This window comes from Mustela erminea, chromosome 7 (assembly GCF_009829155.1).
Source record: "Mustela erminea isolate mMusErm1 chromosome 7, mMusErm1.Pri, whole genome shotgun sequence".
Taxonomy (NCBI): Eukaryota; Metazoa; Chordata; class Mammalia; order Carnivora; family Mustelidae; genus Mustela; species Mustela erminea.
In genome coordinates this window covers 65,094,175-65,119,360 of record NC_045620.1, presented here as the reverse complement: position 1 = coordinate 65,119,360, position 25,186 = coordinate 65,094,175, and the positions used below count along the sequence as shown (strand labels likewise).

Genomic DNA, 25,186 nt, shown 5'->3' with positions numbered 1-25,186 from the left:
AAGTTGTGTTTTAAAAATTTAGTTAGTTTTTTTTATACTTTTAAGCCTCAAAAGAAGTATTAAAAATTGTTTCAATTTTCAAAAGTCAATGTATTAAATTTTATATATTCACGTGAGTAAATACTTTGCCTGGGATCCTGTCCTTAATCCAGAATGAATCTTACCCTGAAAACTGATTTCTTTGCCTTATAAAATTACTTTTCATTTTGCTGCAGGGTTGTTTTTCCCACTTTCATACATCTTAGCCATTCTGATTTGGCTGAGTAACTTCTGGTATTTCCAAAAATCAAATCAAATTTCCAAAAATCCAAAATCAAGTCTTAAAAGATTTGTAGGGTAAGCACATGTCCTGATGTTCACCTGAGGTCTCAGCTTAATTATTAATAATATCACCCGCTTTAATTCTCTGGAGTGTTCTGGTTATGGTCACCCTAGTTGCATACCACCACTGAGAATGTTTAGTAGCTTACTTTGCAGACTTAAGGGCAATTCTGAAGAGAAGTTAAAATATCTTTTTAATGAGTATCAGTATTGTTGAACTAGTCTGTAGTTTCCCTGCTGGCTTTTTGGAAGACAGTAATATGCCCGTGGATGGAAAAGTTGTTTATGATGTATACCTCCTATTTTCTACCAACCAGACTGTATTTTGAAAATAATTATGATCCATATGTGGGAGTAGCTGAAATGATTAGTACATACACATGTCCCTTCAGTATTGTGCACTCAGGAAGCTTGAAGAATGAGTTAAAACAAATTTATTGAGATTATTTTCCTTTTTTCAGGTTGCTGTCTGCTCTAACACAAGTGTGTGTTGGGCAAATAAATAATAATTCTGTCTGCAATTTGTACTTTTTCAGAGCCATATTGTATTTTACCTGTTTCTGTGATTTGAAAGCACAGCATATATTCTCCTGATTTTATTTTTTTAGTTTACCAGTAAATCAGAAGCTCTATTACTAAAAATACGTGGAGTTATCAACCAGTTAGCATTTGGCATTGACAAAAGGTACTGTTAAACTATACTTTTTGTATCTTTTTAATTTTTTTTGCCAATAATCTCATCTGATTATTGTTCTCAACTCATTATTGTTTCTTCGAAGAAAGTGTCCCCAGGTGGCTATTCTTAGGGAAATAATTCCATATTATTTCCTATTTCTTGTATTGTTTAAATATTATCTCAAATTGTACAACTAAAATGTTATATAACACTTAAGAGACTAGAATAAAATAGTAATATTACAGTTATTTCACTGATTTCTTCTACTTCTCTCATTTTAGTAGCTTTCCTTGTGTTACATTTTCTTATATTGATTAGGAACCGAACTGATCATTGTAGTATGTATAATTTTTCTTAACATTGCTACTTTTCTTGGTTTTCATTTAAGGTAATTTGGGTCTGTCACTGTTTTTTCCCCTATAAAACTTTATTGATGCCAGACTTTTAATTTTTGAAAAAGGTTAAGTAGATATTCACTCACTCATTTGGGGACAGTGCTCTCTCACCGGTAGCTAGATATAAAACTTGGCTCTTGTATTTACAGTAGAGCATGGCAGGATATTCGATTGCTAAACTAAATTAGACTCTCTTTTCTTCTTACCCATGTAGCAAATCAATATGTGTGGATCAGAATAAACCACTGTTTATCACAGCAGGATTGGATTCTTTAAGTCAAATAGGTTGGTGAACTTATTAAGATTGTTCAGTCTTTTTTTAATTGCTTATTGATTTCATCCTAGCCTGTGTTCACTTCATCTCCAATATACCACCATTTCTGAGTTCATTATCATTGCTGTTATTTATGTATTTATTTGTATATACAGTATTGATGCAGCATGCATCACATTGACATATTTGTAATGGAAGGAATGTTGCCACATAAGAAACTGATTTTGGATCTCTCTTTCACTAGAAAATTTTGCGTGTATTTCTTTTCCCTCACTGATTTCCTGGTACTTTTAAATTTTAGCTTGTGGGGTTAAAAGAAAACCAGAAACACAAGAGTGGTCGGGAAAGTGAAAGCTATATATTACAGGCCTTGATGAAAAAAGTGATGGACTAAACCAAAAAAGAACAGTTGTACTAATTATGTATGCTTTAATTCTTCATTATGAAAATAGTTTGCTTCAGATGATGGGATGGATTTCCTAAACTTATGGACATTTTAGGCTTGTGAAGCAGAAAGAATTTGAAAGCTTTGTATAATCAAGCTCCTTATCTTCCCACAGAAACTACTTTCATTGTGGAGGTTTGGGGCCTAGCAACTCCTTCTACTCAGAGGCTGACATAGTTTGGTTTTAATGCTCTAGTAGATAGTAGTTTTGTTCTTTATTTCTTATCCATAATTACTATTACATGCTAAAGTTGACTGGACTTCAAATGTAAATCTTTGTAATGAGATTATAGATTGAATTGGAATGAAAAGAGTAGAGGCTGTTAATGAGTGGTCACAAAGACTGGTTTTATGTTATAACTGTCATTAATAACAACTTAATTTCATTAGCTATGAGAATCACTGTGTGTACCGATAGATAATGCCCCTGAAAATAGCTGGAGGTCAAAAAGGAATGAGAATTAATGAATTTAAAAACCATGGAGCTTAGACCTCATCAAAATTAAAAACTTTTGCTCTTGAAAGTCCATTTGAAAAGAATAAGAGGACATGCTACATGCTGGGAGAAAATATTTTCAACTGCATATCTAACAAAGGACTATAGATATCTAGAATATATAAAGAACTTAACAGTAAAAACAAAATCCCATTAGAAAACAGCCAAAAGACAAGCATTTCACCAAGGATATACAAATGGCAAATAAGCATATGAAAAGATGTTTAATATCTTTAATCATTAGGGAAATGCAAATTGAAACCACAGTGAGGTCATCAGAATAGCTAACAAAAAATAGCGACAACACCAAATGCTGGCAAGAATATGGAGAAACTAGATACTCCTACATTGCTGGTGGGAATGTAAAATGATAACAGCCACTCTTGAAGACAGTTTGACAGTTTTTTTTATTTTTATAAAACTAAACTTACTATTATATGATCTGGAAATGCATTATTGGGTATTTATCTCAGAGAAATTAAAAGTTACGTTCACATGAAAATCTCTACACAAATGTTCATGGTGGCTTCATTTGTAATAGTCCCAAACTTGAACAACCAGATGTTGTTTAAAACTCTGTACTATGGTATGGTATGTCCACACTGTAGAATACTACAGAGCAATAAAAAGGAACAAACTATTGGTACATGCAGTAACTTGGATGAATCACCAGGGAATTATACTGAGTGAAGAAAAGCCAATCAGAAAAGGTTATATACAATATGATTCTATTTATGTAAAATTTTTGTGATGAAAAATTTTAGAAATGGGAGGAAAGATTAATGGTTATCAGAGGTTAGGGACAGGACTGTAGGTGGGGAGGTGTAGGAGAAGAGATTCGGAAGGGGTGGTGTGGATATAAAAGGGCAGAGCAAGGGATCCTTGAGACAGTGGCATTGTGCAGTATCTTGTCTGTGGGGGTGGATACATTTACCTACAAAGGTGATAAAACTTGTATAGAACTTAATACACACACACACACACACAAACAAATGAGGACAAGTAAAAAACTTGGGAAAGCTGAGTAAGATTGGTGGATTGCATCACTATCTTTCCCACCAAAGTGGTAAGGAGGTCCTGAAAGAGCAACATTATAAATACTAGAAAAGAAAGAATGAGAAATCTCAGATTATAGATTGACTATTGCCAAGAAGTGGCAAGGTTTTTTCAAATTAAATTACACAATCCGTACATAAAGATACTCTCATTATAAAATGTTAGAATAGTTCATCCAAGGATCAAGTTTGATGTGCATACTTCCAGACTATTTTCTATACATGGGAAGTAGAAAAACCTACTTGTTTGAACATAACTGGATCATTCTGTAGCTAGCATTTTGAAAGTTTCCCTTTCTACTCAGTATGTCTTAGTGGTTTTCCGTGTTAATGCTGTAGCTGGATTTGGTGTTTTGACTGCTGTAGGGTTACAAAGCATAGCTGTGCATAGTGATTTGGTTCACTATACCCTCACTGATGGACAGTTTGTGGCCAATTTTTCACTAATAAAAATGATGCTGCAGTGTGAAATCATTAATATCTGTGTGCAGGTGTTTCTGGATTATACACAAAAATGGGGGTTTTTGGGTAATAGCGTATAACCTTTTTCCATATTTGTATGTCAGTTAGTAGTGCCAAATTAGCTTCTAAATTAGTTGTCCCAAATTGTACTCTAATGAGTAGCACATAAGAGTGTTTCCTTACAAATTCACAAACACATGAGAATATCAAACTTAGTAGTTCACCAGATGGCAACGTAAGTATGGGGAAAGAGAATCACAACTCTTTACTCTGTCTCTTCTTCCTCTGGTACTAGAATCTGTGGCCTTGCTACACTGGGTTGGTATAAATGTTAAGAGTGGCTGTATTAGGGAAAAGGGAAATGAGTGATCTTGGATTTGTATTTTTCTGAGTGTCCTGTTTTATTGATTGTCAGGTTTTAATTAGTGTAATTTTGTGTATAATTTCCAATTTTAGGATCTCCTCCTGTTCCTGATAATGATATTGGAAAACTTCATGCCCATTCACCAATGGAGTTGTGGAAGAAAGTGTATGAAAGGGTCTTTCCACCAAAGGTAAAGATTTCTAATTCTTTTAAAGCAAGAATTTTTTTGCATTATTCAATTTATTAGAAAATGTTCCAGTGAGCCTATTATAATTACTTTGTTTTCTACTCTTGCATGCTCAAAAATCAATTAAATATGTGCCAAAAAACTATTATACATGAGGCACTGTGGGTTTTAAAAGATGAGCAAGACACAGCTCTTGCTCCACTTTCAAATTCAGCTCCCAGGGTGCTGGAGAAGGGAGAGACAGCAACTGGAAGGAGAGGGTGGGAGAGGGCCTGGTGGCATCTGAAATGGGCCACAGTGGTGATGATAAAACCTCAAAAGACCATAGACAGTCTGGCTGAGGCAGATGGTAGTCATGGACGGTTTGGGGGTATGGGCATAAATGACTTGAAGTGTAATTTCAGAGTATCAACACACTAAAAGATATCAAGGACCCTGCAAGAGACCCTCAGTATGCTGAAAGTGAAGTTGATGAAATGAGAATTCAGAAGGATCAGGTAGTATCTTTATCATTTATTTTATCTTGAGTTTTATCACAAAATATCTCTAGAATTTCATAGATTTTTCTCAATTTATTTTATTTTTCTTTTTTTACTTTTAAAATTATCAAAGGGGTGCCTGGCTGGCTCGGTTGTTAGATTGTGCAACTCTTGATGTTTGGGGTCACCATGGTTGGTGTAGAGAGTACTTAAAAATAAAATCTTAAAAATATATATAATTGAAATAGTACATCGTCACTATATAAAAAAAATTCTGATGTGCATAAAGAAGGAATTTAGGGCACCTGGGTGGCTTAGTGGGTTAAGCCTCTGCCTTCAGCTCAGGTCATGATCTCAGGGTCCTGGGATCGAGTCCCACATCGGGCTCCCTGCTCAGCAGGGAGCCTGCTTTCTCCTCTCTCTGCCTGACTCTCTGCCTACTTGTGATCTCTGTCTATCAAATAAATAAATAAAATATTAAAAAAAAAAAAAAGAAGGAATTTAAACCATTCCATCACCCACAGATGACATAATGTTCACGTATCCTTTTTGGGTTTTCCAGTTTATGTTGAAGATGGGTAGTGATTCTTACCTTGCTGGGGAGAGAATGTCACAATATTCTTTTGTTTGTGGATTTATTTAGAAAATTCAGATAAACTTTTCTTGTACCAGAAAAATACAGGACTACCCAGTATGAAAGGATGCAAACACAGGATCTCTTAGGAAAGTGGTTAAAAATGGACTGTGTTCCACAGATGCCCAGCTAGTGCCATTTGTGATACAAAAGTCTGATATAAGAATGCAAGAGCTGGTAAATTCATCATGACCTGAAACTTAAAATTTTCTTAGATCTTTGAAATGAGACACTGTGCAGAACCCAAATTTTATATCAGCAAGTATTATTTTTTTTTTTTAAAGATTTTATTTATTCATTTGACACAGAGAGATCACCAGTAGGCAGAGAGGCAGGCAGAGAGAGAGAGAGGAGGAAGCAGGCTCCACGCGGAGCAGAGAACCCGATGTGGGACTCGATCCCAGGACCCTGAGATCATGACCTGAGCCGAAGGCAGCGGCTTAACCCACTGAGCCACCCAGGCGCCCTCAGCAAGCATTATAAACTGAATGCCCTGACAGCCCCTCCGGTGGGATTTGTAGAGCTCTGGCACTTGGGCCGTCACATTGTTGTAAGGGTAACCTGAACACAGCCATCCACAGGAGCAGTGACTAGGGTATTTTTCTCAGCACTAATTTTTCACCTTCAGGGACCCTAGAATAAGAAAACAAAACATCCTATTTAAACATAGGCCAGTAGACTTTTGAAAACTATGTCATGAATATTTAAAGGGTTCTGTTGCTGTCGCAAAGTGAGAGGCATGTTGTCAGAACAGTCATATGGCCTCACATGACCTTTATTATGTGTGCAGCTTAGCTAAGGATTAGCTGGAAGCCATCCCTGAATTAATATTTACCGAGGAGTCAATGACTACCTGCCATTGTTGATAAGAATATCTGTTTATATTGCATAGTGACCCCTTTTATTAATACATACAGGTATTATGAAGGGGCTAGGGTGTTTTTCAGCATCATGATTTTACACATTCAAATCCATCTTCCATAACCTAAAACTAGGAATTTTAACCTAAAAATAGGAATTTGGATTGGAACTGGAAAGCGACCCCGAGATACCTATCATTCTTCACTGTAAATTATTAACACAGCTTATGCAAGAATTCATCTGTGTTCCGTGAAATTCTAGCCAGCTGTCTGTAGCTCTTCACATTGCCTGTTTTTTTTGTCTTTTTTGTTTTTTTAGATTATTTATTTATTTATCTGAGAGACAGCATGAGCAGGGGTAGAGGAAGAGGGAGAAAGAGACTCCCCACTGAGCAGGGAGCCCGACACAGGGCAGGGGTCCAGGGATCATGACCTGAGCTGAGGACAGCAGCTTAATGAACAGAGCCACCTAGATGCCCCTCTTTTTGATCTTATAATATCATTATTGCCACATAACATTTTTCAGTGAAAGCAGCATTTTGATCTTTAGATTTGATTTCGTTTGCCACTTGGAACAATAATACTCATTTAACAGAAATGTCTCACTCAGGGTTCTCCATAATTACATGAAAGTCTGCCCTTACTTAAAAACCATCTGTAAATGCTTAGAGAAGCTCATACTGTGTGCCATTTGTCTGCATACCTTTAACCCAGATATTTCTGATTTTGGTGCTACTTGGGAGGACAGTTGCATATGAGTGGAGGGCTGGCCCTGAGTCCATCGGAGACCACATGTGATCCCTCCTCTCGATTCCCTCCCCGTCCACAAGCCCCATTATTAGTGGCTTAAATAAGCACCAGGAAAAAAAAAACAAAAAGTTTGGGGACTTAATCTTTGGCAGTGAAATCAGAGCATGTCACTTCTAAGATGAAGAGGCTCGCTCATGAGTTCCATTCAGTTCCTCCAACTCTGGAGCCACTGAAAAGGCTCAGGTCATATAAAGTCATTAGGCAAGAAGGATGTATTCATCCCCGGGCCTCAGAAGAACTGCGTTTGAACCACATCTCAATTCAGTAATCCTCCTGGTGGCATGGAAGCACCAAACCCCCCAAAATTCTGTAATACCCATTACAAGTCCTTGGTAGTAAAATGTGTCATTTATGATACTTCTCCAGACTCCTCCTTACTCCATCTCCACAGCTGCATATAGATCCTCACAGGGACTGAAATCAGTCCTCACAGGTTTGAGGATTAGCTTTAAGGCCCCTTTCACCTTTCCTGAAGACTGTCTTTGCTTAATTAGCTCTCTTTTCTCTGCTCAGTTCTTTGTTTTGCCATGCTTCACATGGACACCAGAAAATATTTCCTCATAGTCACTTGTCATCTGCAAAGAGGGAGAGTTTGACTACTTCTTTGCTGATTCAGATGCCTTTTCTTTTTGTTGTCTGACTGCTGAGGCTAGGACTTCTAGGACTATGTTGAACAGCAGTTGTGAGAGTGGACATCCCTTACATATTCCTGATCTTAGGGGAGAAGCTCTGTTTTTCCCCATTGAGAAGGATAGCCACTGGGCTTGTCATAGATGGCTTTTATGATGTTGAGGTATGTGCCCTCTATCCCTACACTGTGAAGAGTTTTAATCAAGAAAGGATGCTGTACTTTGTTGCATGCTTTTTATGCATCTCTTGAGAGGATCATATAGTTCTTGTCCTTTTATTTTTAATTAATGTATTATGTCACATTAATTGGTTTGCAGATGTTCAGGAAAAATCCCACTTGGTCGTGGTGAATAATCCTTTTAATGTACTATTGGATCCTATTGGCTAATATTTTGGTGAGAATTTTGGCATCCATGTTCATCAGGGATATTGGTCTGTAAATCTCTTTATTGACGAGGTCTTTGGTTTGAGATCAAGGTTATGCTGGCCTCACAGAGTTTGGAAGTTTTCCTTCCATTTCAGTTTTTTGCAACAGCTTCAGAAGAAGAGGTATGAATTCTTTTTTAAATGTTGGGATCGAGTCCCGCATCAGGCTCTCTAATCAGCAGGGGGCCTGCTTCCCTCTCTCTGCCTGCCTTTCTGTCTACTTATGATTTCTGTCAAATAAATAAATAAAATCTTAAAAAATAATAATAAATCTTTGGTAGAATTCTCCTGGGAAGTCACATGGCCCTGGGCTCTTGGTAGAGGAGATTTTTGATTACCACTTCAGTTTCCTTGCTGATCATGGGTCTGTTCACATTTTCTCTTTCTTCCTGGTTCAGTTTTGGTAGTTTATATATCTCTGGGAATGCACCCATTTCTTCCAGATTGCATAATTTGTTGGCATATAGTTGCTCATAATATGTTCTTATAATTTTTGTATTTCTTTGGTGTTGGCTGTGATCTCTCCTTTCATTCATGATTTTTTTTGGGGTCCTTTCTCTTTTCTTTTTGATAAGTCTGGCCAGGGTTTTATCAGTCTTATTAATTCTTTCAGAAAACCAGCTCTTAGTTTCTTTGATATGTTCCACTGTTTTGGTTTCTATTTCATTGATTTCTGCTTTAATCCCAAAAGACTCCACCCCAAAATTGCTAGATATAAAATCTAGCAGGATATAAAATCAATGCACAGAAATCAGTTGGGTCTATACACCGACAATGAGACAGAAGAAAGAGAAATAAAGGACTTGCTCCCATATATAATCATACCCAAAACCATTAGGATACCTAGGAATAAACCTAACCAAAGAGGCAAAGGATCTATTCAGGAAACTACAGAATACTCATGAAAGAAATTGAGGAAGACACAAAGAAATGGAAAAAAGTTCCATGCTCATGGAACTTTTCACAATTCAAGTATTGTGAAAAGGTCTATGCTACCTAGAGCAATCTGCACATTTAGTGCAATTCCTATCAAAATACCATCAACTTTTTTCACAGAACTGGAACAAATAATCCTAAAATTTGTACAGAACTAGAAAAGACCCCAAATAGCCCAAGGAATGTTGAAAAAGAAAAGCAAAAACTGGTGGCATCACCATTCCAGACTTCAGGCACCATTACAAAGCTGTAACCATCAAGACAGTATGGTACTGGCACAAAAACAGACACACAGATCAATAGAACAGAATAGAGAGCCCAGAAATGACCCTCAACTCTATGGTCAACTAATCTTTGATAAAGCAGGAAGGAATATCCAATGGAAAAATGTCTCTTCAACAAATGGTGTTGGGAAAATTGGACAGCTACATGCAAAAGAATGAAACTGGACCATTTCCTTACACCACACACAAAAATAGACCAAAATGGATGAAAGACCTAAATACGAGACAGGAATCCATCAAAATCCTAGAGGAGAACACAGGCAGCAACCTCTTCAACCTTGGCTGCAACAGCTTCTTTCTAGACACCTCTCCAAAGGCAAGGGAAACAAAGGCAAAAATGAATACTGAGACTTCATCAGGATAAAAAGTTTTGTACAGCAAAGGAAGGTCATCAAAACCAAAAGACAGTTGAAAGACTGGGAGAAGATATCTGCCAATGATGTATCAGATAAAGGGCTAGTATCCAAAATCTAAAACACCCAAATAACCCAATAACCCAATCAAGAAATGGACAGAAGACATAAACAGACATTTCTCCAAAGACCTCCAAATGGCCAATAAAGACATGAAAAAATCCTCAGCTTCACTCAGCATCAGCGAAATACAAATCAAAACCACAATGAGATACTACCCCACTTCAGTCAGAATGACTAAAATTAACAAGTCAGGAAACAACAGAAGTTGGCAAGGATGCAGAGAAAAGGGAACCCTCCTACACTGTTGGTGGGAAGGCAAGCTGGTGCAGCCACTCTGGAAAACTGAATGGAGGTTCCTCAAAAAGTTGAAAATAGAGCTACCGTATCACCTAGCAATCGCACTACTGGGTTATTTACACCAGAGATACAAATGTAGTGATCTGAAGGGGCACCTGCACCCTAATGTTTATAGTACCAATGTCCATAATAGCCAAACTATGGAAAGAGCCGAGATGTCCATTGATAGATGAATGGATAAAGATGTGGTGTATATATACAATGGAATATTACACAACCATCCAAAAAAAAATGAAATTTTGCCATTTGCAATGATATGGATGGAACTAGAGGGTATTATGCTAAACGAAATAACTCAATCAGAGAAAGATAATTATCATATGATCTCACTGATATGTGGAATTTAAGAAACAAGGCAGAGGATCATAGAGGAAGAGAGGAAATAATGTAACAAGGCAAAACCAGAGAAGGAGACAAACTATAAGAGACTCTTAAATCATAGGAAACTGAGTTTCCTGGAGGGGAGAGGGGTAGAGGGACGGGGTAACTGGGTGATGGGCATTGGGGAAGGTATGTGTTGTAGAGAGCATTGGGTATTATATAAGACTGATGAATCACAGACCTGCATCCCTGAAATGAGTAATACATTGTATGTTAATTAACTGAGTTTAAATTAAAAAGATACTTCCTCAGGTTTTGCTAATTTTTAAAAGCCCTCTAGTTTTAATGTTTCTTTTTTTAAAAAATTCCAGTGTAGTTAAGTGTTCTATTAGTTTCAGGTGTACAAAATAGCAATTTACCAGTTCTATACATTACTTAGTGCTCATCATAAGTGTACTCAATCCCCATCACCTGCTCCCACCCACCTCCGCTCTGATGATTTATCGGTTTGTTCTCTAAAGCTGTCTGGTTTTTGTTTCTTTTTCCTCTGCTCATTTGTTTCTTAAATCCCACATATGAGTGAAATCATATGGTAATTGTCTCTGACTTATTTCACTTAGCATAATACCCTGTAGATCCATCCATGTTGTTGCAAATGGCAAGATCTTGTTATTGTGGCTAGTATTCCATTGTGTATGTACACATCTTCTTTTTCCCTTCATCTATCGATGGACACTTAGGTTGCTTCCATAATTTAAGAAATCCTCTAGTTTTAAAGCATTCCTGATTTTAAGGGGACATATGTTTAGAAAGTATTTGGTGAATACTTCTACCTCTTTTCTATATTTTTATTGCCAAAGAAAGCAAAAAAAAAAGTTTGGTTGAACAATATTTTTAAGGTCGTCTTGGCCAGCCACATACATCTATTTTGAATCCGTTTTAAAAAATCAACTTGTCTTTAATCCCTAAGCCTAATAATTTAACCTCATAAAACACACTGATTTACATGTTTAGGGAAAAATGTTCTTACTGTCCTTTATTGAAAATGCTATTTCAAGCATTTTAAGACTGTGGTCCACTTATGGTTGAAAACTTTAGAAATTCTTAAAAGAGGCAAGGTAGAAACCTTAGTTTGCATTCACTTTTAAAATAGCTCTCTAGGGGCGCCTGTGTGGCTCAGTGGGTTAAGCCTCTGCCTTCAGCTCAGGTCCTGGTCTCAGGGTCCTGGGATCGAGCCCCACATTGGGCTCTCTGCTCAGCAGGGAGCCTGCTTCCTCCCTCTCTCTGCCTGCCTCTCTGCCTACTTGTGATCTCTGTCAAATAAATAAAATCTTTTGGGAATGCAAGCTGGGGCAGCCACTCTGGAAAACAGCATGGAGGTTCCTCAAAATGTTGAAAATAGAACTGCCCTATGACCTAGCAATTGCACTACTGGGTATTTACCCTAAAGATACAAACGTAGTGATCCAAAGGGGCACGTGCACCCGAATGTTTATAGCAGCAATGTCCACAATAGCCAAACTATGGAAAGAACCTAGATGTCCATCAACAGATGAATGGATCAAGAAGATGTGGTATATATACACAATGGAATACTATGCAGCCATCAAAAGAAATGAAATCTTGCCATTTGCGACAACATGGATGGAACTAGAGTCTATCATGCTTAATGAAATAAGTCAAGCGGAGAAAGACAACTATCATATGATCTCCCTGATATGAGGAAGTGGTGATGCAGCATGGGGGCTTAAGTGGGTAGAAGAAGAATCAATGAAACAAGATGGAATTGGGAGGGAGACAAACCATAAGTGACTCTTAATCTCACAAAACAAACTGAGGGTTGCTGGGGGGAGGGAGGTTGGGAGAAGGGGGTGGGATTATGGATATTGGGGAAGGTATATGCTTTGGTGAGTGCTGTGAAGTGTGTAAACCTGGTGATTCACAGACCTGTACCCCTGGGGATAAAAATATATGTTTATAAAAAATAAAAAATAAAATAAATAAATAAATAAATAAATAAGATCTTTAAAAAATAAAATAGCTCCTAAAACAATGAAGAATTGCAGTATAAAGAAAATCCTCTTACCTACTCTTCCTTTAGAGAATTAAATCATATGATTTTGACTTCCCATGACAGGCGTATTGAAGGTCTAGTGGTCATCGTGAGTTCTTTATCACACCAGTCATTCTTTGTGATATGACCTGTGTGACCAGCCCTGTTCTCTCGGTTTGCTCTCTGCAGAAGGGAGACAGATATCTTTAGCAAAGAATCTCAAAGCAATGTCCTCACCCTTATCATTGATAAAAATAATACAGTGCTTCCAATTAAAAGCAAGATAAATGATTACTGTTTATTCCTTAGGAGTTAACAGTCTTTGAAACCCTATGTGGGAGATGACAGGTGAACTGAATTAACATCACTTAAAAAAAAACCGAGCTGCAAAGACTACTTTGGAGTTACTATACAAAAACTCTTCCAAAGTCTGTCTTCAGTTTTAAAACTTTTAACATTTAAACTTAAGTAACTTGAATACAGGTATAAAAGAGACAATCCACAATTCTTCTGAAAATGAGAATGCAATTTTCTTTTCATAACAACTATGAACTTCAGTTATGTTAGCCAGAGAACAGTGATTGCCTTATCTTGCAGAGTAACCACTTTCTGCTTATCTGAAATAATATACTTTGTACAGTTACTGTGACACTGAACAACATGTAAGAAGCCAGGAGGCAATCCCCTGTGATAATCCCTTTACATATGAGTCACTTCATGCAGGGTTTCCACCCATACTAGAATTTATCTTATGAATTGTAAAAGTAACATATGCTCATTACAAAAAAAAAAAAAACCCTCAAAAGATACACAAGTATATGAAGTAGAAGGTGAAGGTATCCTGTCCTCTCTCCACCCATTTGCTTCTTTCATGTGGCACAGAAGACTGCTGTTTTTGCTGGCTGCCCCTGGGCATTGATGTCTTTAATAACGTCCTTACTAGGAGATAGCAAAGTTGTTTCTCATCCTGCCCCAGTGTACACAGTGAATATCCTATTTATATCCTTGCACTCTTCTCTATTATTCTGTGAGACACATTTTGAAAGGCATAATCACTGGGTCAAAAGAATATATACATTTTAAATATTGATAATTTGACAACTTCAACCTAGTTTTGGCAAGAGCTGAACAGGAAACAAAAATAATATCACTTTTAAATAAAGTATGACAAATGCATTTAAGAATAGAAAGAATCTGTACATATATGTAGTATATAATTTCATCTTTAATAAGTGCCTAAGTGTTACTTAGGCTACACAGAAACTCTGAAGACTCTACATTTCCAGAAAATAAATCAATTTTAAAAATTTACAGAATAATTGTCTAGAAATTTTGAGGATGATAATACCATAAAGGATGTACTGTCATAGCCCATAAATGCTTAGACCGTTTTAAGGTGCCTAGTTTAATTTTTAAAGTTTTTTTCTTAGGTAACATGTATTTTTGTTTTAGGAACTGGAACAATACAAAAGAAGTTCTTCCAAGTCTTGGAAACAAATTGAGCTTGATTCTTGAACCTCATTCAACTATAGTGTATTTATTTCTTCTTCCCCCCCCAAAAGTAAGTTTATTTTATTAATTAGCTATAATGGTAATAAGTGAAGGATGCCGTGTAATTTGTTAAAGGAAAAGTGGCTTTTCTTGTATTAGTGCAACACTCTGGATATTTTTAAGTCTTTTACAAGGGGAAAAAGTGTAATTACATGCAGTATTTTTTAAAATAAAAAGAATCTTCTTTCTCTAATATGTTTAACTAGTATATACTCAGTTCAGCATTTGTAAGTTTCTGCTTATATCATTTCAGGACTATGAAAGCAAGAGCCTTTAGTAACAGTTACCAGTGGAGTTTAAGCATTTATATTAGATTCCTTCTCGAAGGAGCTCTTGGGTGGGTCACTTGCCCAAGTACCATTATTTGACTCTAAAACACAGGCACAACAGGCACCTCAAGAACCCATTTAAAATGCATATTCCTGGGGCGCCTGGGTGGCTCAGTGGGTTAAGCCGCTGCCTTCGGCTCAGGTCATGATCTCAGGGTCCTGGGATCGAGTCCCATATCGGGCTTTCTGCTCAGCGGGGAGCCTGCTTCCTCCTCTCTCTCTCTCTCTGCCTGTCTCTCTGCCTACTTGTGATCTCTGTCAAATAAATAAATAAAATCTTTAAAAATAAAATAAAATAAAATAAAATGCATATTCCTGGGGCACCTGGGTGGCTCAGTGTGTTACAGCCTCTGCCTTTGGCTCAGGTCATGATCTCAGATCTCAGGGTCCTCGGATCGAGCCCTGCATTGGGCTCTCTCCTCGGCGGGGAGCCTGCTTCCCCCCCCTCCCCTGTCTGCCTCTCTGCCTACCTGTGATCTCTGTCTGTCAAATAAATAAATAAAATCTTTAAAAACAACAAAAAAAGAGGATTAAATGAATATTCACTTAAAAGCATTCACTTTTAAAATAGCTCTCTAGGGGCACCTGGGTGGCTCAGTGGGTTAAGCCTCTGCCTTCAGCTGAGGTCCTGGTCTCAGGGTCCCAGGATCAAGCCCCAGATGGGGCTCTCTGCTCAGCAGGGACCCTGCTTCCCTCTCTCTCTGCCTGCCTCTCTGCCTACTTGTGATCTCTGTCAAATAAATAAATAAAATCTTTTTAAAAAATGCACATTCCTAGGTGCCTCCTTCCATGGCAGGCAGTGCATCAGTCTCATAAAATGCACTTTCCTGGGGCGTGTGGGTGGCTCACTCATTAAGTGTCTGCCTTCAGCTCAGGTCATGATCCCAGGGTCTTGGGTTTGAGCCCCACATCAAGCTCCCTGCTCTGCAAGAAGCCAGGTTTTCCCCCTCCCACTCCCCCTGCTTGTGTTCCTTCCCTTGCTGCCTTGTCAAATAAATAAATAAAATCTTTTTTTTTTTTTTAAGATTTTATTTATTTGACAGAGAGAGATCACAAGTAGGCAGAGAGGCAGGCAGAGAGAGAGGAAGCGAAGCAGGTTCCCTGCTGAGCAGAGAGCCCGATGCGGGACTCGATCCCAGGACCCTGAGATCATGACCTGAGCCGAAGGCAGCGGCTTAACCCACTGAGCCACCCAGGTGCCCAATAAATAAAATCTTTTTAAAAATAAAGTAAAATGCACATTCTTGAGTCCCCACACCCAGAGATCCTGAATCAGTGAGTGGGTCTAGAATGGGGTACAGTAATCTGCATTTTTAATTAGCACCTCTGATGATTGTGACATAATTAATTTGAGCGTAACTTTTTTTTTAAGATTTTATTTATTTAGGGGTGCCTGGGTGGCTCAGTGGGTTAAAGCCTCTGCCTTCGGCTCAGGTCATGATCCCAGGGTCCTGGGGTCGAGCCCCAAATCAGGCTCTCTGCTCAGCAGGGAGCCTGCTCCCCCTCTGCCCCGCCTGCACCTCTGCCTACTTGTGATCTCTGTCAAATAAATAAATAAAAATCTTAGGAAAAAAAAAAAGATTTTATTTATCTGAGAGAGAATGTGAGGGTGGGAGGGGCAAGGGGTAAAAGGAGAAGCAGACTCCCCACTGAGCAGGGCCCTGATGCAGGTCTTGATCCCAGGACCCTGAGATCAAGACCTGAGCCAAAGGCAGATGCTTAGCGACTGAGCCACCCAGGTGCCCAGGATAACTTTTTGAAGAACAGGTAAATTTAAGGATATAATCTATCAATAAGCAGGCCCAAACTTCATGAATTGGTAATAATGAAAGATCGTTTCCAAAGGGAAATAGCTTTTAATTAAGAAGCCTTCTTGATCTTATGAGTTTGTGTACCTGCTAGCCAAATTCAATCTGGAATAGGCATAATTATTGTCATTGACCAAGAAAGTAATTTACTCTGTGTTCTTCCATTTCCATTACAAAATATGCTCATTCTAATACACTATACACCCAGCTTCAAATAAGCACATTTAGTAAACCCAGAACACCAAAACCGTTGAGTGGTATCTGAGTGGAGAACAAACTACCTGATCACTGCAATGAAATAAGACTTCATAAACAACTTGGGTCACCTGGGTAGCTCAGTCAGTTAAGCATCTGCCTTCAGCTCAGGTCATGATCCTAGTTTCCTGGGATCCAGGCCCACACCAGGCCCTCTGCTCAGCAGGAAGCCTGCTTCTCCCTCTCCTCTACCTGCTGCTCCCCCTGCTTGTGCTCTATCAAATTAATAAAATCTTTTTTTTTTTTTAATGTTCCTCATTTTTAAAAAAAGACTTCAGGATGCCTGGGTGCTCAGTGGGTCAGGCCTCTGCCTTTGGCTCAGGTCATGATCTCAGGGTCCTAGAATCGAGCCCACATCAGGCTCCCTGCTCAGCAGGGATCCTGCTTCCCCCTCTCTCTCTGCCTGCCTCTTTGCCTACCTGTGATCTCTCTCTCCCTCTGTCACATAAATAAAATCTTTAAAAAAAAAAAAAAGAAGACTTCATAAACTAATTGCAGTCCATGTGATTCCAGCACTCTTGACAACAGGAGTTTCAGCATGTTTCCAAAGATCCTCAGTCTTAGGTGCAGACAGGCACCCTGCCCAAATGCTATGGAGAAAGAGCTCCCTTTAAATTAATAGTAAACAATAATCTCAGAAACATCTACTGACTTGGGAAGAAACAGCCTGTTCCGCAACAGTAATAGAAATTTCTATTATATAATTTGTCTTACACATCACTGTCCATTTTTACTTGAGACACAGACTGTCACATGTTGAAAGTCATTGTGTTTTTCTAAGATGGTATCAGTTAACATTTAATAGCTTGAAGTCACATGCTATGTCAATTTTCCAAATGTTTCTGAGCTAGAATGAAATTCATCTGCATATGAATAGTAGAAATGTTTCCACTTACAGTGCACACCCATATCTTTAGTAAGTTGAAATCAGCAATTTCAAAAGAGGTTCCTGTGGGACTCTCTTTGAACTACTTTAAGAGATTATCATCTGCAGAATTGTCTATAACTGATGTGACATATATAATCTGTAAGGCATTATGTAACTATTACACCATAATCATCAGTGTCAGAGACCTTTTATAAAAATTGACAATACTATTCTGGTAACTTGCCAATGCCTGCAGATCCTTAAATACAGTTATAAGAAATAGAATTTTAGGGCGCCTGGGTGGCTCAGTGGGTTAAGCCGCTGCCTTCGGCTCAGGTCATGATCTCAGGGTCCTGGGATCGAGTCCCGCATCGGGCTCTCTGCTCAGCAGGGAGCCTGCTTCCTCCTCTCTCTCTCTCTGCCTGCCTCTCTGCCTACTTGTGATGTCTCTCTGTCAAATAAATAAATAAAATCTTTAAAAAAAAAAAAAAAAAAAAAAAAATAGAATTTTACCGTGGTTTCCTTAATGAAATGATCTTTTCTGCTATGAGACATTTCAAATGCTATAATTTATCATTCTTTACAAGTTAGGTCACAGCAACTGAACAAGTTCATGTACTAAGATGTTCTCCCTCAGCGTTACCATGGTAACATTGAGACAGGGTCTTTTCAGACTTGTACATGAATTACCTGAAGATCAATCAGAAAGATAATCAGTCATTTAGTATAGAACCCATTTTTAATCATCTATATACATCATTTCATCCCTAAAAATATGTAATACAGGTATCTCTATTTATCAGCATTCTTTCTCTTTATGATTCAAGAACCCGAGTTTTGTGTCTAACTTGGATCTTCTTAGTGTAAATACCATGTCAGTTGAACAGCTTTTTTGTATGGACTTGAATAACACCTCCTATCTAGCCTTAAAGATGTCACTTCTCAGTGCATACACTTTAGCTAGTAACATTCACTTTTGATTTTATAAGGAAACTAAGTGAAAAGTGGAAAAACAGTAAACTAATCTTTTTTTTTTTTAAAGATTTTATTTATTTATTTGATAGAGATCACAAGTAGGCAGAGAGGCAGGCAGAGAGAGAGGAGGAAGCAGGCTCCCTGCTGAGCAGAGAGCCCGATGTGGGACTCGATCCCAGGACCCTGAGATCATGACCTGAGCTGAAGGCAGCGGCTTAACCCACTGAGCCACCCAGGCGCCCCAGTAAACTAATCTTTAAAGACATTACCTGAGGTCTGTCTCGTATGTTGTGATCTCAGCTCAGCCCATTCCCACAGGTTTTCACTTTATCTCCCAAAAAATCACCAGGTGCTCTGTATCAGGGGTCATCTTCATCCAGCATCTGTCCAACATCCTTTCAGTGTGACTGGGTAACTCAGATCCTCATGTGGACGTGCACACATAAATATGGGCTTTTCAATGATAATGAAAGCATTGCCACCAACCGCCCAATTTTGCAGGATGCTTTGCTTCACTCAAACCCACAACTCTTTTTTTGTTACTTACAGTCAGTAACCACTCAAATGTCTTCTTATCAAGCCTTTTATCAAATATAAGCATAATTTTGTTTGTAAGCATAATTTTAAAAATTTATCTTTAAGTAGTCTCTATACCCAATATGGGGTTCAAACTCACAACCCTGAGATCAAGAGTCACATGCTCCACTGACAGAGCCAGTCAGGTGCCCTGTAAGCATAATTTTTTAACTGACTTATTTTGCTATCTAAAACAGCAAGAATTTTTTTTGCCTAAAACAAAGAAAACAGTCACACTAGTCTCCCATAACTTTATGAATTATTACTATTTACATTTTTGGACCAGCTCACTCTCCAAATAACATGTGTCCCTGCAAGTCAGAATATCATTCAAAGCCTGCATGATCTCTGAGTCACAGATGAAGTTACAAGACTTAAGATGTACTATCAAGAAACAAGTGGCTTTCTTTTTTCAGACATTCAAAGTAGTCCTACACGTCTGGGTCTTAAGGTCGTTTTCACAGCCATGTTCTTTACTATCTGCTAATGAGATGATCCCTTATTTTAAAAACAACTATTCCTAGGATGACAAGAACTGGGATAAAGGCATACAGAGCCAGAAAGTTTGTTGTGAATCTGGATGTTGCACCCGGACAGATTCTCTCAATAAATGTAATTCCTTGAGTGAAGACACACATTGGATTAGTTGTCACAGAACCATTTGAGCTGCCTGCAGAGAAAAAATGGACAGTGTCAGATGTGATGCTTCCCAGGTACTTTCATCAACAAGTATTTACCAACTACCCAATAAGTACACTTCATCATGGACGATATAGGACATTTAAGAGACCCTGGAATTCATTTTTAGATGAAGCAATAGTGAGTGTTCTGGGCCCTGGCTTCATTTGAACATAGAAATGGGTTTGTTTCCATTTGGGGTATAAACTCATTACCATAGTACTGATAAAGATCATGATCACTTATGATCATCTAGTACTGAATATCCTAAGGTTACTGCTGTTACCACCTAAAAATGTTTAAAACAATTACTAAATTATGCCAATTCTTTAGTTGCCTTCAGGGAGTGGCCTGGGATTTTCATGGCCAGAAGGACCTTGTTATGCTCCCACTGCCTCTAATGGGATAGGGGAACAGAATTTTGCCAAAAATGGCTTTACTCAGCTATACTCTACATACATTTTTAGGGAACAAAAAGCCACTGCAACCTGCTTCAACCTGTTCTGTTCAGTCAGTATAAAAACTGATTCTAGGGGTGCCTGGGTGGTGGATCAGTCAGTTAAGCATCTGACTCTTGGTTTCAGCTCAGGTCTTGATCTCACAATCATGGGATTGAGCACCATGTAGGGCTCTGTGCTCAGTGCCAAGTCTGCTCTAGGTTCTCTCCTTCTGCCCCCCTGCCACTCACGTGCACACAGACTCTCAAGTAAATAAAATCTTTAAAAACAAACAAAAAAAACCTGATTCCACCCAGAGTATACCTCAGTGTACTTAGGCCTGTCATTTTTCTTAAAAGATTTTATTTAAGTAATTTCTACCCCCAACGTGGAGCTCAAACTCAACCCCAAGATCAAGAGTCACATGCTCTTCCAACTGAACCAGCCAGGTGCCCCAAGTCTACAGTTTTCTGAGAAAATCAGAGTGGCCTTAAGCTGATGGCCTTTGGCAGGTGACTAACTTGCCTTTTACTCAAAATCAGAAGAACTGTTAGACTTTTATTTCAAAACAGTGTTTTAAATCTATTATAAAATATAACTTGTATTTAAAAAATATATTTCCCCCAAGGAATCACTTCCTCAGAGTACTATGTAAAAAAAATAATATTCCAAAATAGAGTACTTACCACAAGTGAAATTCTGTCCATAGAACTCATTGACTATAAGAATCTCAGAGCAGTATTTTTGAAATGTAAAATAACTGAAGATTTTAAAAGGAATGGACATTTCTTCTGTGTTTCTGAAGAAAAAAAAGAGAGCAAGCTGAAATTCAGTAGGCTCTGATAACAGTCCTATTAGATGAAAAGAAAGGCAACCCTCAACCCTCATTTTATGTTTCCCATTTTGAAGATAGTTTTTATCTCTCATGAAAATTGTGCTCACTGTGAAAAACAATTCTGAGAAGTACAAAGATAAACCACTGCCCAGAAATAACTGTGGTTAATATTTTGGTGATATGTGTAAAATGTATTATAAAATTGTACCTAAGTGGAATCATATTCTTCATGCTCTTTTCTAACCTGCTTTTTTTCAACTAAACCTATGCGTCAGGCAGCCTTCGAAATCAGTAAGCATAGCACTCCATCACTTTTAATTATAGCTCAGTGGTCCATTATAGTAGAAATCTTAATTTAACACTCCCCCGATGATGGATTGGTGTCTAATTTTTTTGATAAGCATCATTGATATAAACATAAAACACACACCTAACTCATCACTTTAGAGGGTATTTGTGATTAAACAGAGATTTGGTGGATCTAGTGTGTGAAGTGAGAATTAACTGTGGTACAAGGGAGAGGATGGAGAGAGCAAGCAGATGTCCATTGTAAAAATGAACTCTGTCCCCTCTTCAGTCTTTTTGCTGAACTTATGGCCTCCTCTGTCCACTATGTAACTTATATCAGTCAACAAATATGTATTAAATTCTATTTGTGAGGCACTAGTTCTAAGTGTTTGAGGAAGTCAAAAGAAGTATCCTACCCCTAGAGAACTCACAGTGTAATCGGAGACATAGAATATATATCCTTAAGACTATAAAAATACGTACTGGTAAACAATTTGTACCAAGTATAATAATCCAGCACATGTCCATGACATTGTTGTACTTAGTATTTATGGTTTTCACCTATTCCCAGGTGACCCCCCAAACCCCACGACTTTCAGTTATTGGCAATATTCTAAGGCACAAAATTCAGTCAGCCCATTGAGGGGCTGCTTGCTAACTGGAAAGGACAGGTAGGAACCTGGGTAGGAAGGAGAGAAGGGGAAGGACATTCTAGGAAGGAAGGACGGTATGAGCACAGGCATGTCAAGGACTGCATATAGGAGTGAATAGGCCAGAAGGGCTGGAACAGAGGACCTGAAGCTGAGTTTGGAATGTCAGCCAGGAACCTGCTGTTTTGGACCCTTGCAGTGGGTTGATATTGAAAGACCATAAAAGCAGTGTTTTAGGAAAATCAGTGTGGCACCAGCAAGTAGAGGGATCATTAGAAGGGCAGATAAAGAAAAGCAGGAAAGCAAAAGGGAGCAGGTGACGGCAGCAGCTCAAGGATTAGATGACAAAGGATGATGCCCATGAGAGTGTGGCTGCCCAGCTGGCCAGAAGGTTACCCCCTTAAGCAGGAACCACACACCTTCATCTTGCAGTGCACCCCACAGGGTGGAATACTACAGGTAAAGGCCTCACATGTATTTGTGGCGAGACAGCAATGAAAAACCCCAACAGAAACTAGGGACTATTCCAGTGCAAGGGCCATCCGGGGGAAGAGTGTAGTCATTCATTCACTCAATTCAGTAGATATTTTCTGCAAACCTACTTGGTTCAAAGCCTTGGGCCAGCCACTAAGAAGAACTATAATGATGAATGAGGCATAGCTGCTGGCCTCGAGTCTGCCGTCCTTGGAAAGGAAGGCTGCAACAGAAGTGGCAGGCTTTCAGAGAGCTGATCTATCCAAGGGAACAGCAGGCTGGTTTCGTGCGGGTGGCAAAGGGGCACAAACAGGTTCGTGAAAGACACAGGACGACAATTAGGCTAAATCACGGAAATCCTTGGAGTATTTCAGAGAGGAATGAACTGAAGATCTAAATTTATTGACATGGGACTGTCTACATTATATTAAATGCACACTTAACTCCTTCACAATAGTACAATCTCATTTTCATTAAAGATTATATAAGAGTCTAGCAAGATACACAACAAAATTTAAGTTTGTGAGACTTCAGTAACTTTAACTTTCTTCCTTATACACTACCATATTGTGTACAGTTTTTCCCCCAAAGAACCTGCATTATTTTGTATGTAGAAAGAACAAAGCTATTTCTGTTTGTGTTTAGAGGAGGAGGCAGCCAAAAATGCAAATGTTGCAGGCACGCAGTCAGGAAAGGCAATGACTTGAGGGAAGAATGTGAACTTTATGATGAGGAGGTCAATGGGGCTGGCCCCTGAAGAGCAGAGCTTCAATTCAGTGACGGGAGCAGAATCCAGGTGAAGCCCAGATGTTGAGGTTTTGCAAAAAAAAAAAAACAGGAGACTTTGGTAATGCTGGCCACTGCCTGCCTTTTCAGAACAATGAATTTCCTTTTTCTACAAACCAAATACACAAAATAGTGCCAGACTGACTGGAACAAGTAATGATTGCAATATTCAAGAGATGGGGTGCCTGGGTGGCTCAGTGGGTTAAGCCTCTGCCTTTGGCTCAGGTTATGATCTCAGGGTCCTGGGATTGAGCCCTGCACTGGGCTCTCTGCTTGGCGGGGAGTCTGCTTCCTCTCTCTCTGCCTACCTGTGATCTCTCTCTCTCTCTCTCTCTGTCAAATAAATAAATAAAATATTTAGTAGGAAAAAAAAAATATATTCAAGAGGTGATCCTGCCCAACGTTGGATCTGTACCTTGCTGGCTTGATTTGATTTGTGCATTTTTATAGAGGCTAACAATCATTTAAGCAACACAAATACAGTGCAATAATGGCGTCATAAACAAGGTCCTCCTGGACTAATCAAAACCAGCTCACTTTGCTTTGTGATATTTCACCTTTCTATAACTCACTACAGCTTATGAAGTGCTTCTGATTATCTCATTTGCTTCTCATGTTTCCCTTGTGGCAGAAGGGACCAGATCACGAGCACCATTTTATAAATGAGAAAACTAACTCAGATAGAAAAGGGACTTGCCCGCGGTCATGTGGCAGATACAAGGCAGAGGAAGTCTCTGACTCCTGGGTCAGTCCTCTCTCCAGGGAGCCACGTGCAGCCCGGGAGTCTTCACAGTGGCTTGAGTGGAGCAAAGTCAAGTCCAACCTGAGTTTTCTTACCCAAACATGAATTGTTCTGAGAGTGAAATAATTAAATATATAAATATAATAATTTTATCTGTAGATGCTCTGGAGCTTTTTTAAATTAAAGAACCAGCCACCTTCACATTTCCTCAGGGAACCACCGCTCACATCACTCACCTGGGACCACTGTCACCCTTCTAAAATTTTCCATCCTTTCTGCTGCTTTTTAATTTTTTTTTTAGAGATTTTATTTATTTATTTGACAGAGCAAGAGAACACAAGCGGGCAGAACAGTAAGAGAGGGAGAAGCAGGCTCCCCACTGAGCAGGGAGCCTGATGTGGGGTTCGATCCCAGGACCCTGGGATCATGACCTGAGCTGAAGGCAGAGGCTTAACCCACTGAGCCACCCAGGCTCCCCTGCCTTTTTAAAATATATGTGTGTGTATATATATTTTTTTCTCTTGCTTATAAAGTGCTTTTTTATAGAAATTCACAAAACAAAAATATGAAGAAAATATTAAATTACCCAGAGATAATTACTATTAACATTTGTTAACATTTGTGTCCTTCTAGTCCTGATACTTTCTTGATCTTTTATCATGCAAGCTCTTATCTGACTGTTCTTACTTCCTAAAAGAAACAGGGGAATTGAGAACCAGAACAGAGACAGTGCCAGGGCGGAAATGAATTAAATGCATGCAATTTGCTTATAGTAAGAGGCTCAGTGTTTTTCCAGAGAATGGATTGGTTTTCTTCCTCTTGTTACAACATGTGAATCATATGAATAACACACCTAAATTGTCATTTCCTGATTCTCAGTGTGAAGACATTTTACTGAATAAATGGTAAATAGATCAAGGTCTAAATAATGATAAGCAAGCACTATAAACTCCCCAGACCATAATGTGATACCTTTAGCCCGTGTCACATAGCTTTCCTCTTAATTTGTTATCGAGTGATCATTAACCACAAATCATCAGTGAAAATCCTCTG

General features: G+C 38.6%; 2 protein-coding genes and 1 long non-coding RNA gene across 9 annotated transcripts in view; 1 reads left to right on the top strand and 2 right to left on the bottom strand.

The window, feature by feature from the left end:
- DYNC2LI1 (dynein cytoplasmic 2 light intermediate chain 1) overlaps nucleotides 1-25,186 on the top strand; it is a 68,645-nt gene that overhangs the window by 28,800 nt on the left and 14,659 nt on the right. For 3 of the 6 annotated variants that reach the window (XR_004287701.1, XM_032351890.1, XM_032351893.1), the window contains exons 9-13: nucleotides 930-1,006; nucleotides 1,607-1,677; nucleotides 4,581-4,678; nucleotides 5,080-5,172; nucleotides 14,334-14,442. Coding sequence is in view for 5 of the 6 variants with exons in the window: in XM_032351890.1 (XP_032207781.1) it covers nucleotides 930-1,006; nucleotides 1,607-1,677; nucleotides 4,581-4,678; nucleotides 5,080-5,172; nucleotides 14,334-14,396 (402 nt within the window). In the remaining variant the exon portion in view is untranslated. Of the gene's footprint in view, nucleotides 1-929; nucleotides 1,007-1,606; nucleotides 1,678-4,580; nucleotides 4,679-5,079; nucleotides 5,173-14,333; nucleotides 14,911-24,292; nucleotides 24,305-25,186 lie in introns of those variants that run through there. The other 3 variants (XM_032351894.1, XM_032351889.1, XM_032351892.1) reach the window with 2 other exon arrangements.
- Nucleotides 6,264-19,353, bottom strand: LOC116595488. Its single transcript, XR_004287702.1, has 3 exons — nucleotides 18,937-19,353; nucleotides 12,915-13,064; nucleotides 6,264-6,421 (listed from the first exon to the last, which is right to left on the bottom strand). It is a non-coding gene; the product is annotated as an uncharacterized LOC116595488 (long non-coding RNA).
- Nucleotides 19,444-25,186, bottom strand: part of ABCG5 (ATP binding cassette subfamily G member 5) — a 27,663-nt gene continuing 21,920 nt past the window's right edge. For both annotated transcript variants that reach the window (XM_032351887.1, XM_032351888.1), the window contains 2 exons: nucleotides 21,045-21,157; nucleotides 19,444-19,913 (listed from right to left, as the gene is read on the bottom strand). In XM_032351887.1, the coding sequence (XP_032207778.1) occupies nucleotides 19,720-19,913; nucleotides 21,045-21,157 (307 nt within the window). In that variant the 3' untranslated portion in view covers nucleotides 19,444-19,719. The remainder of the gene's footprint in view (nucleotides 19,914-21,044; nucleotides 21,158-25,186) is intronic.